Below are 16,544 nucleotides of genomic sequence, written 5' to 3' on the forward strand. Positions count from 1 at the left end.
TGATAGTTTTGTGATATGTCACAGAGGTAAATGCAACGAGGAAGTCTAGTAATAAATACTGAGCTGGATATTTCCGTAGTCCAGTGCAGGTAATCACCTCGTACCACTATTCATAGTAATATTCGTACGTGATTAAACCTATTTTAATTTAGGGAATACAATAACAAGACATACAGAATTGTAATTTTATCTTTTTCTACCATATACTTCTGAATTTAAGAAGAAAAGGGACATTGCAGACATAATTCCGCTGATGACGTCATGTCCGCAGCATGACGTATCTATCCGCCTAGGTGACGAGTTTTCGCCACTGTTGCCACTTTGTGGGATTTTCCCACAGATCTGTGGAACAAATGATCTGACGTGGGACTGTTTGTGGGGAGACCAATTTTGTTCTTAATTTGTGGAATTTTTTGTGGGAATCCATACAGTTTGTGGGAAATTCTATGGAATCAACAATTAGTCAGACAAATAACTAAGATTCTCCATAAATAAGAGAATTTGAAAAAGTATTGTTGGAATACATAACTAGGTTGTGTTGAATCAGTCAGTTTTAAATACTGGAACTAATTCTGTGGTACATAATATGGGTAAGCTGGGAATGGGGTGGATCATAATTTGGTCCGTTTCATAACTCACGCGTCCATCTGACTCCATCACTCGTTTAGTTGGCACTCGGAAGGGATTGGGTAGGGGGGAGGAGGAGGACTACTTCTTAACAATGAAGACACAGCCCAAGCGAAAACGTTTTCTCTTCCCTCCCCGCAATAGGTCGAAAGAGTCATACATTCAAGTACGGTCAACCCTCCCCGTGATAGGTCGAAAACGTCATACGTTCGACCCTCCCCACGATATGTCGAAAGCGTCATATGTTCAAGCACGGTCTGGCCAGTAGAAACTCTCAACTCCTTTGTCAACAGGCTCAAGTTGGAATCTTGGAATGTTTTGGAAGTCTCGCCAAAGGCTTACTTCACTCTACAGTTTCAGTTATACAGTAAGCTCTGTTGCTCAGCTGCTGTTAGTCATACCGGTCTGCAAGACGGCCGGTGCTTGTAGGACCTACTTTATTTGCTAGTGATAGTCAAGATGACTGACAAAAGTACAAGGAAATACAGTCAGAGGTACTGTCCATCATGGGAAAATGATCAATGTTTTAAAGGTAAAGACAAAAATTTCGAATCTGTTAAGTTATCTCATTAAAAATAGATGAAGAGCATATACAAATAGATACATGTATGCTTTCCTTATATCCATTAATTGATTACCGCTGGATAATTTTACTTTACCAAGGTGTGGTGTACGCTAGGCTAGATCTACGTTTTCTCAGTGCTTATGTAGTCGTAATATAAATTACTGCAGGATGAAATGGTATAACTATTGTATGTTTATCAGAGAACTTTGACTTCTTGGTTTTAGGTTGGCTGCAGTCAGTCCCAGGTGATGCAAGCAAAGCACGATGCAAAGTTGGCGGAAATTCCTTTCAAGTGCACATGAAATCCGTGATTGGTCACTCTCTTAGCAAGAAACACGTGGATAACACTAAATCCTCTACAAGCAAGAGCCAGAGGTCCATCAAAGATGCTATGCGTCCCATAGAGAGAGATCCAGTCAAAATTGCTGAGCTTAGAATAGCAGTTTATATAGGTGAACATGCCTCAGCTTTATCAGTAGATCATTTGGGTGAACTTTTGCCTAAGTTGGATATGAAATCACGCACATTACAAGATTTCAGAATGCATCATACTAAATGTGCACGTCTTCAGAAATATGTCATTGCTCCATCTTTTGCTGTTAAATTAAGAAATGAAATTGGAGACAATTTTTTTAGCTTGGTGGTTGATGAGAGTACCAACGAAGCAAATATATCTTGCCTTGCCCTTTGCATTCGTTTTTACAGTACAAGTAAAAAGTCTGTAGTGGACACTTTCTATCGTCTACTACCAATAGAAAATGCTACAGCTGATACTCTCTATCAAACTGTTAAAAGATGCTTGGCTGAGGACGGCCTAGATGTGAAAAAAATGATAGGCCTAGGGACTGATGGAGCCAGTTCGATGATCGGTCGAACTCATTCACTCTCAACACTTTTAAGAGTTGATAATCCTGAATTAACCCTGTTTAGGTGTGTGTGTCACTCTCTTAACCTTGCTGCCAGTAAGGCTTCTGAATGCCTTCCTATAATTGTTGATTTTGTAGTTAGAGAAACTCATAATTGGTTTTCTACTAGTTCTAAGAGGACTAATGAGTATCAGGCTATATACAGAGTGTTAGAAAACAGTGTACCTAAGAAGGTGCCGGGACTGGCAGGCACACGCTGGTTGGCAAGGTTGGAAGCAGTTAGTATAATTATCGATCAGTGGGAGGCTCTAAAGCTTCATTTTGACCCGAGTGCTTCCAAAGAACGTTGTTACACAGCAAAAACCCTGTCTGATGCATACAGAGATGACCAGAATAAATTGTATTTGTTGTTTGTCAGAAAAACTCTGAAAGAAATAGTGTTAATAAGATTTTCCAGTCACAAACTGCAGATGTCACAAAAGTAACACAGGATCTCATTGCAATGTATCGTAATCTAATGAACATTGTAGTAAATGGAAAGCACTTGTCAAAATGTTCTGATGAAAACCTACCCAAACTTAAATTTCTGGATCATGTTGTGCCATGTGAGGCAATGAACTTTGGATATGAGTTCACCACATATGCATCTGCTTGTTCTTTAACTGTAGCTCAAGTTCACTATGTCAAAGAGCAGTGTAAAGAGTTTGTGGTTGAACTCATAAAACAAGTTCAGATGCGCTTACCTGATAATGTTGAGATACTTATGATGTTGAAAAATTTCCATCCTTCCATTGCCACATCGCAGATTAAAGACCCTGTTGCTCTGATTGGTATCAGTCTACCTTTGAGGATCTAGATGGTCTTGAAAATGAATGGAGTTCAATGTGTCTTAAGTAGTGGCCTAAAAGTTGCTTGGGTAATGTAGTAAGTTTTTGGACTGAGGTAAATACATACATACATATACCAAGGCTTTTTTCCCCCTTCCAAGGGAGGTAGCCAAAAAGGGAAAGGCATAAAAAATTCCCACCCATTTCATCCCTAAATACACTCCACACCCCTCCCACCCTCCCTCTCATCTGAGCACCTCCTGGACTGAGGTAAATGAAAGGGAAAATTCTACAGGACAAAAAATGTTCCCAAACATTTCAGGCCTCGTACGTCCCTTCCATTTTCAAATGCCTCAGTAGAATTTTTTTTCTCTCAAATGAATGTTGTTCACTCGAAACTGAGAAATCGTCTAAAGGTTAGGTTGGTAGAGGCATTGTTGCAGATAAGGTATGGGTTGGTTCATTATTATCAGTCATGTGTAAACTTTCAGCCCACTGATGACATGATAAGAAATTTTGGTGCTAAAGGTTCTAGAGAGGAGGAGGAGGAGGAGGAGGAGGAGAATGTCATTAATCTTGATTTAATGCAGTAAGAAACTGAGACTGTAGGTAACTATAAATCTAATTATTGTCATTATGATGTTTGTATTGCAAAGTTTTGGTTGGCCTACTGTAGCTGCAGGCTGTCTGAGACTGTAGGTAACTATAAATCTAATTATTGTCATTATGATGTTTGTATTGCAAAGTTTTGGTTGGCCTACTGTAGCTGAAGGCTGTCTACAGAACAGTCATAATGGAAAGACCTAGTTTTTAAGTTTATATAGTTGTTAAATATTAAGTAACTGCTTTTTTTGTAAGGAAATTTTTTTAATTTTCTTCATCAATAATAAATTTATATGAAATAATGCTGTATTAATTCTGTGGGAATTTTTGTGGGATTTTAATTTCAGTTTGTGGAAATCTGTGGAGAAAAAATCTTTAATCTGTGGGAATTCGTCTCTACAAAAGTGGCAACACTGGTTTTCGCATAACGGCAACACTGCTTCCCTTGGGCTACAAGACCAGAAAATAGTTCCTTGTTACACTCCCACAATTGAGAACTACACTGCGTATATTTTCCTACAAACTGTTTCCTTTCTTGACAAGTGGGGTTTTCTCTTTATATAGCCAAGCTGTATAATTTATTTCCGTGGCCTTCCGGCTGTGGATAATCCAGGATACATTCAACCTCCTCCCATCCCTCTCCACCTACTACATTGTTTCCCCAAGGCCGGTGCTTCCTTATTCGTGCCAGTTCTACGTGATTCACAAACTGAGCAAGAATACAGCAGTGTGGCTCTTAGCCTGTATATTACAATTACGTAAGTACCTATCCCTTTGTTCTCACTGACAAGATATATGGTTATCATTTCCAGTACAATTTTTTTTCACATCTTTCGTTTTCGCATTTCAAAGTCATATATTTTTTTTTCTTAGAATGGTTGTGTTAGGTTGGGTTATAACAGCTTAGGAGCTATTGGACAACTTAAATTGCATGTTAAATATCCGTGTTTGCGTGATTCTGGAGTTCTGTTTTCATTCACAAGGTCTGCGTTGTACAAAGAACGTGACAATAAATTAGCCTCGTCGGGAATTCACGGGATGAAAAACTGGCTGACTGTTAGTCAAGTCGTACATCACATAATTATGACGGATGAAATCATGATTGATAAATGAAGTAAATAAATGGGTAGAACAATTAAAAAAAGATTACACAAACTTACAAATTAGGCGTTAGTAACAAAAGAGTAAAGTGAACCTACGAAATTAGGTTAACAACATTTTCCAACTGCCGATGTTAACCAACTCTAAAATGGCATAAACCACAGAATGTACCTCTAGCCCTCCAGGTAAAACACAACAGCACGTCGACTTTTTAAGTGTGGATCACAAAATCAGCCAAATCTCTGATGTGAAATTATCTCGCGTGACAATTGAGTGGAAATATAGCTTTTGAAGAATATGGACCCCGTTTGATTTGGGGTCCCTACTCTTCAAAAGCGCAAAATTGGGACCTCTATAGTTCAAAAGGTCTACTTAACGTAACCTAACCATTTAATATATATATATATATATATATATATATATATATATATATATATATATATATATATATATATATATATATATATATATATATATATATATATATATATATATATATATATATATATATTTATATTTGGATGATGGAGAACATAAACATGGGGAAGGCTCGGAACCCTAAACACTCAATTGTCACGCGAGATAATTTCACATCAGAGATTTGGCTGATTTTGTGATCCACACTTAAAAAGTCGACGTGCTGGTGTGTTTACCTGGAGGGCTAGAGGTACATTATGTGGGTTATGCCATTTTAGAGTTGGTTAACATCGGCAGTTGGAAAATGTTGTTGTGCGTGCGTGCGTGTGCTTAAGTGATGAGAATGCCAGTATGCTTCTGTTTCTAAATAAGAATATGAACTAATTTGTATGAAAAAATAATTGAGGAAATAAATAAGAAACATGTGTATATATATATATATATATATATATATATATATATATATATATATATATATATATATATATATATACTGTATATACATATGTACACATATATGGGTCTTCGTTTGGCGACTTGCGGATTTTTTTTTTTTATGAAACTTTCACAATTATTACAGTTTCGTATGCTGATCACAGAAATAACATTAATTCTATTGATAAATTAAAAAGAGTGCCGAAAAACGGTTTTAATGATAAAAACTTACCGAGACTTTAGCGGTACATACTTGCTTAATGATAAAAGTTTAACCGGTAAAATTAGCGGGGCACTGGGCCTGTCACCACCGTCACTCAGTACCACCAAGCCGAGACGTGCTTACCGCTCTCCGAGTGTTGTGGTATAGCTTATCGAGTTATCGGTTAACGAAGCTTTACCGGTAGCAGAATTTTTGTCGGTAAGCTTTCATTAAGTTTGTCGCCGATAAAACCGGTTATTTCACCGGTAGCTGCCCACCACTAGTTATGGTATAGCTTATCGAGTTATCGGTTAACGGAACCTTAACGGTACCAGAATGTTTACCGTTAAGGTTGTTTCCGGTAAAACCGGTAACTTTAACGGTATCTGCCCACCACTAGTGCTAACCGCTCTCTGAGTGTTATGGTATAGCTTATCGATTTATCGGTTAACGGAGCCTCTACGGTAGCAGACTTTTTGCCGGTAAGCTACCCTTAAGGTTGTTCCCGATAAAACCTGTAACTTTACCGGTAGCTGCCCACCACTATCGTTCAGTGATCCAGTGATATGAAGGGTGTTGTAACAATCAGGGCATTGACATAGAATGGTGTTGCTGTTATTGTCCTGTCATAGTGTCATGGACTCGCATTTCCTACTTGCCTGTGGAACACATTTCAGAAATAGTAATGTGTGCTCTTGGTAGTCTCCTAATAGAGAGAAAATGAAGTCTTTTCTTTCAACCCAAAAAACCGACATTTTGTATACAGACTGTACCCTGAAAAATATACATAAATTAATTTAAACCAAAATGATATGATCATGTACTTTTTTCCTTTCTAAGAAATACGAACACGGCGAAAATAGCCGATAACTCCCCACAATTCTATTGTGATTTTAATTTTGTTGCAGCTAACGTGTGGCGTCATGTCGGGTCGTGTCGTACTAGCTTTACTGGTAACGGGATTTGCTCTAGCAAGTGCTATCTCCGTTCCAGTACCACAAGTTGTAGGACCACCAGGAAGTACAGTGCCACCTCCAAGAATCATCGATATAGCTCCAGTGTTGTGTGTCGAAGCTTGCTCCTATCTTGCGAATGGAAATACATGCAGAATGAACGAGACTTGCTTACTAATTAATTAATAGAACCAACTAAACTGTTCAGCTTAGACATTTTTTCTAAGCTGAACAATTTGGTCGGTTTTATTCATTTCATAGTGGAGATAGAGAACGAATGTTCATATATTCACTATATTTCTGGGCTTATCGCATTTGCCTGAGTAATTCAATGATGAAATCAGATATACATGGGATATTTGTAATAAGCTAAGATATCCCAAACATCTGCATGATACAGCTTAAATGGCACCAAAAGAACTTTCTTCAAAACCTGCATGGTATCCCAGACTTGTTACGTGTTTTGAATAATAATGTAGTTTTTAAGAACAAGAATAGTGCAAGGCAATTGCTCATAAATAATTCCGTCAGTTGTGATAAGGGGTATGTGTACAAAACACCTTGTAAATCATGTAATCAGTTTTATGTTGGTCAAACTACTAAAATACTCAAAATTATATTGAAAATACGTTAGAGAGTGAAACCAATCTAGCGGTGCACTCATTCACTAGCAATTTTAACCACCCAGTTGACGGGAAAGTTGACTGAATGTAGTTTGATCAAATCAAGCTAGGTAGGTATGTATGAAAAGAAACATGAAAGCTGTTTAGTTGTAAAATATACCAGTTCTGAGCAATTGTCCCAATTGTTTGTTGATACCAGGGCGAGGCAAAACCATAGCATGTGTACCTCTTCTATCTCTTTGGGTGCCTTCTTCACCCTGGCTAATATATTTCTGTGACATTTTTTCTATTGTATTGTCTTCTATGTACTAACACTGAATATGTAAATATACGAAAGCTATCTGCTTCGTTATTTTATATCTTATGGTGGTTACTCCGGCATGTGTGCATACAGTATGTACATGTACACACACACGCGCACACAATTTCAGTATCACTGCGCTGCGGGTTGTGTGTGCGTGTATGGTCACAGTATTACTCATAGATCGGTCATATACGAGCTCTGAGCTCTCCTGCAGGAGGTAAATAGCTGTCGATCACGAGTCCAACACGTGATCCAAGACTGGTGAATCGCACAATAACTCGTGACTTCACCCAGGAGCCGTGGGGCAATTATCTCTCACAATTTAGTAATTTCCAAAATGCGTAACTTCTACAAAAAATATGACAACCATTAACAGTGCTCTACTTTTGTATACCATTACTTGTAAAAATATAATGTTATGCAACAAATAGTAAGTCTACCGTAACTTTAGTTATACATTTCATGTGTCTTGTCTGGGAGTGTCCCCAAAAGTTCTGTTCAACAGTATCAAAACACTGTATTCTAAATCGTGAAATGTTAATAAATTTCCCATGTCGAAATCCACAAAAATATAATGATTTCATATTTGTAGACACGATATATTCTTTCTATTGAGTCTCAGGTTTGTATTCGCATTAATTCAAACATTTGGTTTATCGTATGGTAATGTAAGTTTCTAATTAGTAATAAAGTTTTCTGTCAAGGACAATGAAAACGTTTTCTTATATACCAGAGATAAGCATTCAATGACTGAATTATCTATCAATCAAATACAACTCCAAATTTAATTCACCACAGTTCATTTCACTTTTAATGACAACCTAGAAAATAAAAATACTTTCATAGATATTGATTTACAGTCAAACGATATATTCCAATGTTGACACATTCAGTCGTGAAGATGGCAGAAGAATGTGGCACAGCAACAGTCCAAAACTACACAAACAATCAGTAACACGGGATTATTAACTTACTTCGTTCTTTACCACGTCAGACAAATGAATTATCACTAATATGGTTTTCCCAATCTTTATTATTTGTCTCACGACTATTGGCAATTCTGTTTCCGGCCGTCTTTACCCTCGGCTCCCTTTACCTAGTATACCTTGCCAGATGCCAGTCGTCTAAATCACTTTAGTAGTAGTACAATGGCTGCTCACAACATCCTGATGGGGTTATTGCTGGTGGGAGTTCTTCTGTCACTTGCTCACGCCGCTCCATATAACGATGAAAAAAGCAGTGAAGGTGCTAATATAATTGAAATTCCGCTTGTTTCTTGTACCGGGCACAAGTGTGAAGTTCGCGTGGAAAACAACCTCTGCAGAATGGATGTAGTCTGTCTCTACTCCATACCATAGAAACCCTCGATGTGCTTCCATCCGGATGGTGAACCAATCTGAGGAAAGTTCTCGTTCTCTCAAGACCCAAACGTCACTCATGAGCCATTCCACTGCTGAACGAAGACCTCACCCAACCTCTGCCACGTCACTCCTGCAAGCTTCTGTGGTAATATTCTTAGTATATTCAGTCGTGATCTCCTTGATAATTTCCTCTCCACTCATACCAATACATTTGATCAAATAAAAGACATACAAGGAGACTGGAGTTTGTTTTTACCTACATACTCAGTATGTTTAACTGCAAGTCTATTGCAGTTTTGACCACTAGTATCCCAACGTAAGGCGTATAGAAGGGAACTTTCTCCAGAGGCGAGTTAGTCTCCACATCGATGCAGTGTGTTCAATCTAGCTCAACGGTAGTTTATTAAATGAAAATTGTATTATCCATTAAAGTAATATTTTTAGCGAAGTTCGCACTCTGAAAAAATATGTGAAACCAGTTTACTTACAATAGTGGTTTATGTGATATAATCAGGCTTGGACAGAAAATATTTGCATTTCAAATTAACCTGAAGTCTATACAAATTGTCCACATTTATTTTCCAAGTGTAAATGGAGTCGACATGACGTCACGTCGGATTCAGACTTGATTCTATTACAGTTGCCATTGAATACAAATTAATTTCTAAAGTTCTCCATTCTGACAATCATCAGTTCAACATGACAATGACAAGAATCTCACCAATTTCTTTTACCTGAGTCTGTCATATATTTTTTCTTTCTCGGTCCTTTGTATCTCTGCAGAAGTATAAATTATGTCATGCAAATCAACAAACTAAACATTTTGTATGTGTTGCAGAGGTCCATAGTGAAAATATGCAGAACTTGTAGTACTTTTTTAAGTTGCAATGATGGGTTTATATATATATATATATATATATATATATATATATATATATATATATATATATATACACACACACACACACACACACACACACACACACACACACATATATATATATATATATATATATATATATATATATATATATATATATATCTATATATATATATGAGCTATGAGCACTTCTCTTGCACTACCAAAAGTACTCCTACAGTGCACAAGATTCTTTTGCAGTGGCAAATGTCCTTTTGCTGTGCAAAGAGTACTATTAGGCCCGATTCATACTATTAGAAACGGTCGCGGTCCGCTCAAATATCATCACATTCATTACAACGGAAGCATCCACACGGTCACGGTCTAGGAGCGCTCCGCTCACAATCCATCCGAGCTATATTTCAACCGTCAGTGTCAATGCTTCCCTTGTAATGCATGTGATCATAATTCACCGGGCTTTGTGCGGAGCCTTGCAGTGCCAAACGTTCCTTTGCAGTGCTAAGAACACTTGTGCAGTGCCAACAGTGCTTTTACAGGAGCAATAATACTATTTTAGCCCCAAGAATACTTCTACAGTGCCAAGAGTACTGATGCAGTGAAATGACACTGTTGCTAAATTATACTGCATTAGTTTATTTTAGCACTGCATGAGTACTGGTACCAGTGAAAATGAGTTGAGGAAGAATCATATTAGCCGAATTTTGTTAAAATGATTTATCAACAGATTCCATGTAGACACAAACGAGATATTTCACATCATAAATGTACAGGTATTTACATATTTTCCCGCAACAGTGCACCCTCGAATAATTATATATATATATATATATATATATATATATATATATATATATATATATATATATATATATATATATATATATAAGACATTCCATTCTAGTTGGGTAATACATTACCGTAACGGAGATAACCGGTTGGCTACTGATGATATTTGACCATTATACAAGAGCATGGACCCATGTGATGTTTCCATACAGATGGCGTTGCATTGGACATTGAACATGTTATAAGGGAGATGGACACATGGTGCATGGCATATTAGATATTAAATATACGTTATACTATGGTGCAATACATATATGTTACACAACTCACTATGGTACAATATCAGTTATCCACAGAGGGAGGGGAGGTGGTATCCAGCATATACTGGCTCAGTTTGACCGACGATCTTTGCGACACGCTAAGGGTTGATTCACACTCCACTCCCGCTACGCTCTCGGTCCGGTCCAATATTGTCTCATTAATTTCAATGGAAGCATTCACACTGGCGCTCTCGCTCCAGTCTCGCTCCGGTCACGGTTCCGTCAAAAGATATTTTTACTGGAGCGAGACTGGACCGTGAGCGCCAGTGTGAACTCAGTTGCCACGGTCCTGCTCCACTCCAGTCGAGATTCAGCCTTCATATAAGCAAGTAGTGTTACCCTCTGTCCTACCAAACCATGGATAATCCAAAGGAAACACCACAATGGGATCATGAGAAAGTTAGAAAAATGATAAAAATACATTTTCTTTTTATTTATCACTGATACAATGACAATGCGTACAGCGAGGATATTCATAAGCACCAACTGAATACAATATAAACTACAAAACTTACTTTAATTTTGTGGATTTAGATGAAATGCTAATAGAATTGGTCAAAAGGTAAACCAGAGCTGTATGACCTGACTTCGCTGCACTACAGTGATAATGTTTGCATACTTATCATATTGCCAAGGTACCGAGAGAAAAAAATACACATTATTAACCGAAGAAAGAAATTCCATATGGATAATAACAACCTATTATCCACTGCGGAAATGCATCTCCTTAGCTCACTCAACAAATATTCCTACACAAGTTTGTTTGTCTACTTATATTTTATCATTTTGCCAAGGCATTGAACCAGCTGGGGAGCTGAAATAATCTTTCAGTGTTTCTCTCACGCCAAAAGCCTCCTTTGTAGCATTTCCCCCTCTTCCTCTCATTGGACGTACTGTGTTTGATGGAGGCATGACAACAGTATCTGGTAATGCAACAGCATTTGGGTGTATCAGATTGTGAAGTATGCATGTTGTTGTAATGATTGCATTAGCGTTAGAAGGCATAGCTTTAAGTTTCCTTAAATATATTCTGAAGGTTTGCACTAGAATACCAAATGTGCACTCAACTATCCTCCTGGCTCTAGATAATCTATAATTAAAAATCCTCTTCTCTATCTTATGTTCAGTCTGTGAACCTGGGTAGGGCCTCATCAAATTTCTCTTCAGCGGGAAAGCCTCATCTCCCACTATAACGTATGGTGCAAGCACATCAGTGCCAGGAAGTGCAGCATCTTCTTGTACATTTCAAGTCATCCTCAATTTTGGATAGTATTTTCTCAAATGTTCCTTTGTTCATTCTGAAATAGTTGTGGAATTTACTCTCATCATCAATTTGCAACATAGGATGAACCCACAATCTCTTTCTTTTTCTACTTTGTTTTCCTTCTTCTTCTTCCTCTTCATCAAGTGCAATAACGAATATTGCCAACTCGGCGTCAGAAAAGTCACACTTCCTTCGTAACTGATGGTAAGACTTCTACTGGTATCGAGGGAGGGGCGATGACGGGAGCGAGAGCGGACTGTACGTGTGAATGCCTCAGAACCGAGAGCAGACCGAGAGTGGAGCGTGACCGGACCGAAAGTGTGAATCAACCCTAAAGGTGAATGCTGCTTACTTAGCTATCTTTATTTTTCACACGAGCACACACACACGCACGCACACACACACGCACGCACGCACACACACACACACACACACACACACACACACACACACACACACACACACACACACACACACACACACACACTGTCAACGAACGGACGGCTTGAAGAACGTTCTGAAGAAAAGTGCAGATTGTGGATCCCAACGCAAAGAGAAGTGCCTTTTTGTATTTACAGGGTGGGGGGAAATTGCTCGTGGGGTAGTGGGAAAGTAAGGAAAGAGGAGAAGGGGAGGGATTGCTGGGGAAATGGAAGGTAATGAGAAGGTAGAGGACTTGGCCCAAACAGACCGCCGAAAAGTAAACAAGCGACCACAAGACCAGCTGGAAGACGACGAAATGTCTAATAAGAATGTAAAGATTAGAAGTATAGATAGGAGCAATACAGTAGAAAGTGATGAGAATATTTTCAAGGGATTTAAAGAGGGTGGGGGGGACACAAACCCCCCCCGACTGACAAGACTAGAGGAGAAGGTTGATAAGGTGATCGAGGACTTGGAGAGTAGGTTAGGTCATATGAACGCCATTTTACAAAGGATTACAAAGGATTACAAAGGCAAAGCATGCCGACAGGAGACCTTTTGATCCATATCTAGGTCGGATGCAAAAAAAAAAAAAAAAAAAAAAAAAAAAAAAAAAAAAAAAAATTAATAATAAATTAAAACTATAACAATGTAAATAACAATTAAAATACATAAATAAATGCATTGGTATAGTTGAATAACAAAACAAACAGGTAAATAGTAAATGATAATAAATTGACATATAACTAATAATAAATGAAAATCAGACAGACAAATTATAACAAAACAAAAACAAATAATATAACATAAATTATAATCATTACAGTATCTTACTTAGGTATTTATCTAAATGATTCTTAAAGCTTCGAACTGAACTACATTGCACTACCTGTGCAGGAAGTTTATTCCATTCATTAACTACACGGTTGGCAAAGTTGTTTCTACCTACTTCCAAATTGAATCTATTTCCGGACAGTTTGAGACCATTGTTTCTTGTCTGATTCTCATTCAATGTGAAAATTTTGTCACTTTTGATGTTGTGAATTCTCTTTAAAATCTTAAAGACCTGTATCAAGTCACCTCTGAGTCTACGCTTTTTTAGGGAAAACAGATTCATGTGCTTAAGTCGATTTTCGTATGATTTATTTTTGATATTTGGAATCCGTTTTGTGGCTCGCCGTTGTACTTTTTCCAGTCTGTCAATGTCTTTAATGAGATTCGGTGACCATACGGAAACAGCATATTCCAAATGTGGACGAACTAACGATTTATATAGCTTGTTAATGAGTGATGTACTTTTGAAATCAAAAGATCGCGCAATCAATCCCAGAATCTTATTTGCTTTCTCAGAGGCTGAAATACACTGCTTGGATGATTTGAGGTCGTTACTGATAATTACGCCGAGATCTTTTTCACTATCCACTTTTGTTAACGAATTTCCAAATAACTTGTAATCATACTTACTGTTATTTTTACCTATGTGCATTACCTTGCATTTACTTGTGTTAAATTTCATTAGCCACTTTTCAGACCATTGCTGTAATTTATCTAAATCTTCTTGAATATCTTATTGGTTTAAGTGATCATTTGCCACTCCGCACAGATTGAAAAATTGGAAGAACTAGAAAAGGCGAATAAAAACTTAACTGATGAAATAGAAGACCTAAAAAGACAGTTAAGAGAAGTAAAGGTAGAGAATGAGGAATTGAAGAAGAATAGTAAAGAAAACAGAGAGACAATAGCTAAAGGAACTAAAAATTGGAAGACAACCCAAGAAGGAAATAAGGTTTCATTCACTGACATAGTCAAACAGCAATTGAAAGAACATACTGAAGAATCAGTTATTAAAGTGATGAGACAAAAGGAGAATATAGTAAGAGATTTAGCAGACAAGAAGAAATGTATAATTATATTAGGAATGGAAGAGAAACACAACACAGATAGAAACACAAGAATCAAAGAGGAAAATGAAAAAGTAAGCCAATTACTAGAATCAGTTCAGGAAGATGAACCAGAAATTATGAAACAAATCGAAGAGAAATTTAGACTCGGAAAGTATAGCACAGACAAGACCAGACCAATTAAGATTAAATTCAAGTCACAAACAACGGCAGAGAATATCTTATCCAAAACAGGGAAACTAGCAACAAGTGAACAATATAAAAAGATATGGATAAAAAGAGAAATGAATAAAGAGGAAAGAGAGGAAGAAAAGCAGAAAAGACTGGAAGCTAAGGCAAAAAACGAGAGCAGAACGGAGTCAGAGAAAGAGAGATTCTATTGGAGAGTAGTGAACATGAAACTAAGGAAGTTCGACATACAAAAGAAAAACATAAGGGAAACAGAGAACACAATGGAAGTGGCAGAAAACTAAGAGTGTCTTACACAAATATAGATGGATTAATAACAGGATTGAATGAGCTGAATGATTATTTGAAGGAAAAAGAACCGGACATAATGGGAATTGTAGAAACAAAATTAAAAGGCCCACTACCACCCAACAGTGTAGGACATGATGCATACAATTATTGGATTAGAAACAGAGAGAAAAAGCAAGGGGGTGGAGTTATGTTCCTGACTAAGAAGGATATAAACGTGAAAGGTGTCATATATGGAAAGAATACAGTAGAGATGATTATGATAGAAGTGGAAGACAGAGATAAGAAGAGCAGAAAATTTGTGATCAATTATGTGCCTCCGAAAACAGCCTCATGGGAGGAGAGTGAATATAAAAGTATGTTAGAGGACACAAAGATAGCATTAACTAAAATAATGGAAGACGGAGGAAGAATAGTTATGATGGGCGACTTTAATTGCAAAGAAATCTGCTGGGAAGAAATGACAGCAAAGAGTGGTGATGACTCATGGGGAAATGCTCTACTTGAGATGATTACTGACCATTCAATGACACAATGGATACAAGAGAACACTAGGTATAGAAATGAAGAAGAACCATCGAGGCTAGACTTAATAATTACATCTGAACCTAGAATAGTGGACAAGATTGAATATAAAACACCAATAGGTAAAAGTGACCACATATTGATTGAACTGGAACTTAATGAAGAAAAATATATGAAAAGAAATGAACAATATAGAAAAGGAAGAATGATGTATGAAAAAACAAACTTTGATAAAATAAGAGAATTCTTCCAACAAGAAAACTGGGAAGAAATATACAAAGAAGAAACATCAGTGGAAGAGAAATGGAATATTTTGACAAAAATTTACAAAAAAGGAGTGGAAAAGTATGTCCCAAGACAAAAACAAGAAAAAGAATATGTAAAATGCTGGTACAACAAAAGTTGTAGGGAGTTAAAAGACAAAAGAGACAAAGCCTGGACCAGATGGAAAAAAGACAGAAGACCTGAAAAATGGAAAATATATACTGGTTATAGAAATGAATATGTACAAAAGTGCAGAGAGAAAAAAAGAAAATATGAAAAAGATGTTATAGAAAAGTGTAAAGATCAACCAAAACTATTCTACAGATTTGTAAACAATAAACTGAAAAACAAACAAGACTTGGAGAAATTGAGACAAGGAGGAGTTGAATACACTGAGGAAATGGAAATGGCAGAAATTATGAACAAACATTTTAAATCAGTGTTTACAAGGGAAAATATACAACCTGAAGAGATTGAGTGGAAAGAAAAAGTCCCCCCTATGGAAGAAATAGAAGTAACAAAGAATGAAATATTGACACACTTGGGTAATTTTGATGTCAGAAAATCGCATGGGCCAGATGAAATAGCAAACTGGATTCTGAAAGAATGCAGGAATGAACTGGCAGACAAAATACATAGCATAATAAGCAGTTCCTTAAAAGAAGGAAAAGTTCCAGAAGATTGGAAAAAAGCAAATATAGTACCTATATATAAAGGAGGAAATAAAGAAGAACCTACCAATTATAGACCAGTCTCTCTAACAAGTACAATAGCAAAAATTTGTGAAAGAATTATCAAAAGTAGATGGGTAAAATACTTG

At 37.0% G+C, this 16,544-nt stretch overlaps 1 protein-coding gene across 1 annotated transcript; it reads left to right on the top strand.

Moving 5' to 3' along the window:
- Positions 1-350: 350 nt before the first annotated feature.
- LOC143019479 (zinc finger protein 862-like) lies at positions 351-2,974 on the top strand. The gene is made up of 2 exons (XM_076175116.1): positions 351-1,159; positions 1,417-2,974. Exons 1-2 carry the CDS (start codon positions 1,087-1,089, stop codon positions 2,541-2,543), a joined length of 1,200 nt encoding a protein of 399 aa, XP_076031231.1. The 5' UTR covers positions 351-1,086; the 3' UTR covers positions 2,544-2,974.
- Positions 2,975-16,544: the final 13,570 nt, after the last annotated feature.

This window comes from Oratosquilla oratoria, chromosome 37 (assembly GCF_046742065.1).
Source record: "Oratosquilla oratoria isolate Oo_2021 chromosome 37, ASM4674206v1, whole genome shotgun sequence".
Classification (NCBI taxonomy): domain Eukaryota; kingdom Metazoa; phylum Arthropoda; class Malacostraca; order Stomatopoda; family Squillidae; genus Oratosquilla; species Oratosquilla oratoria.

Coding starts and splice junctions, on each gene's coding strand:
- LOC143019479 (XM_076175116.1), top strand. CDS start 1,087: ATGACTGACAAAAGTACAAGGAAATACAGTCAGAGGTACTGTCCATCA. Junction 1,160..1,416: donor AAATGATCAATGTTTTAAAG/GTAAAGACAAAA, acceptor TCTTGGTTTTAG/GTTGGCTGCAGTCAGTCCCA.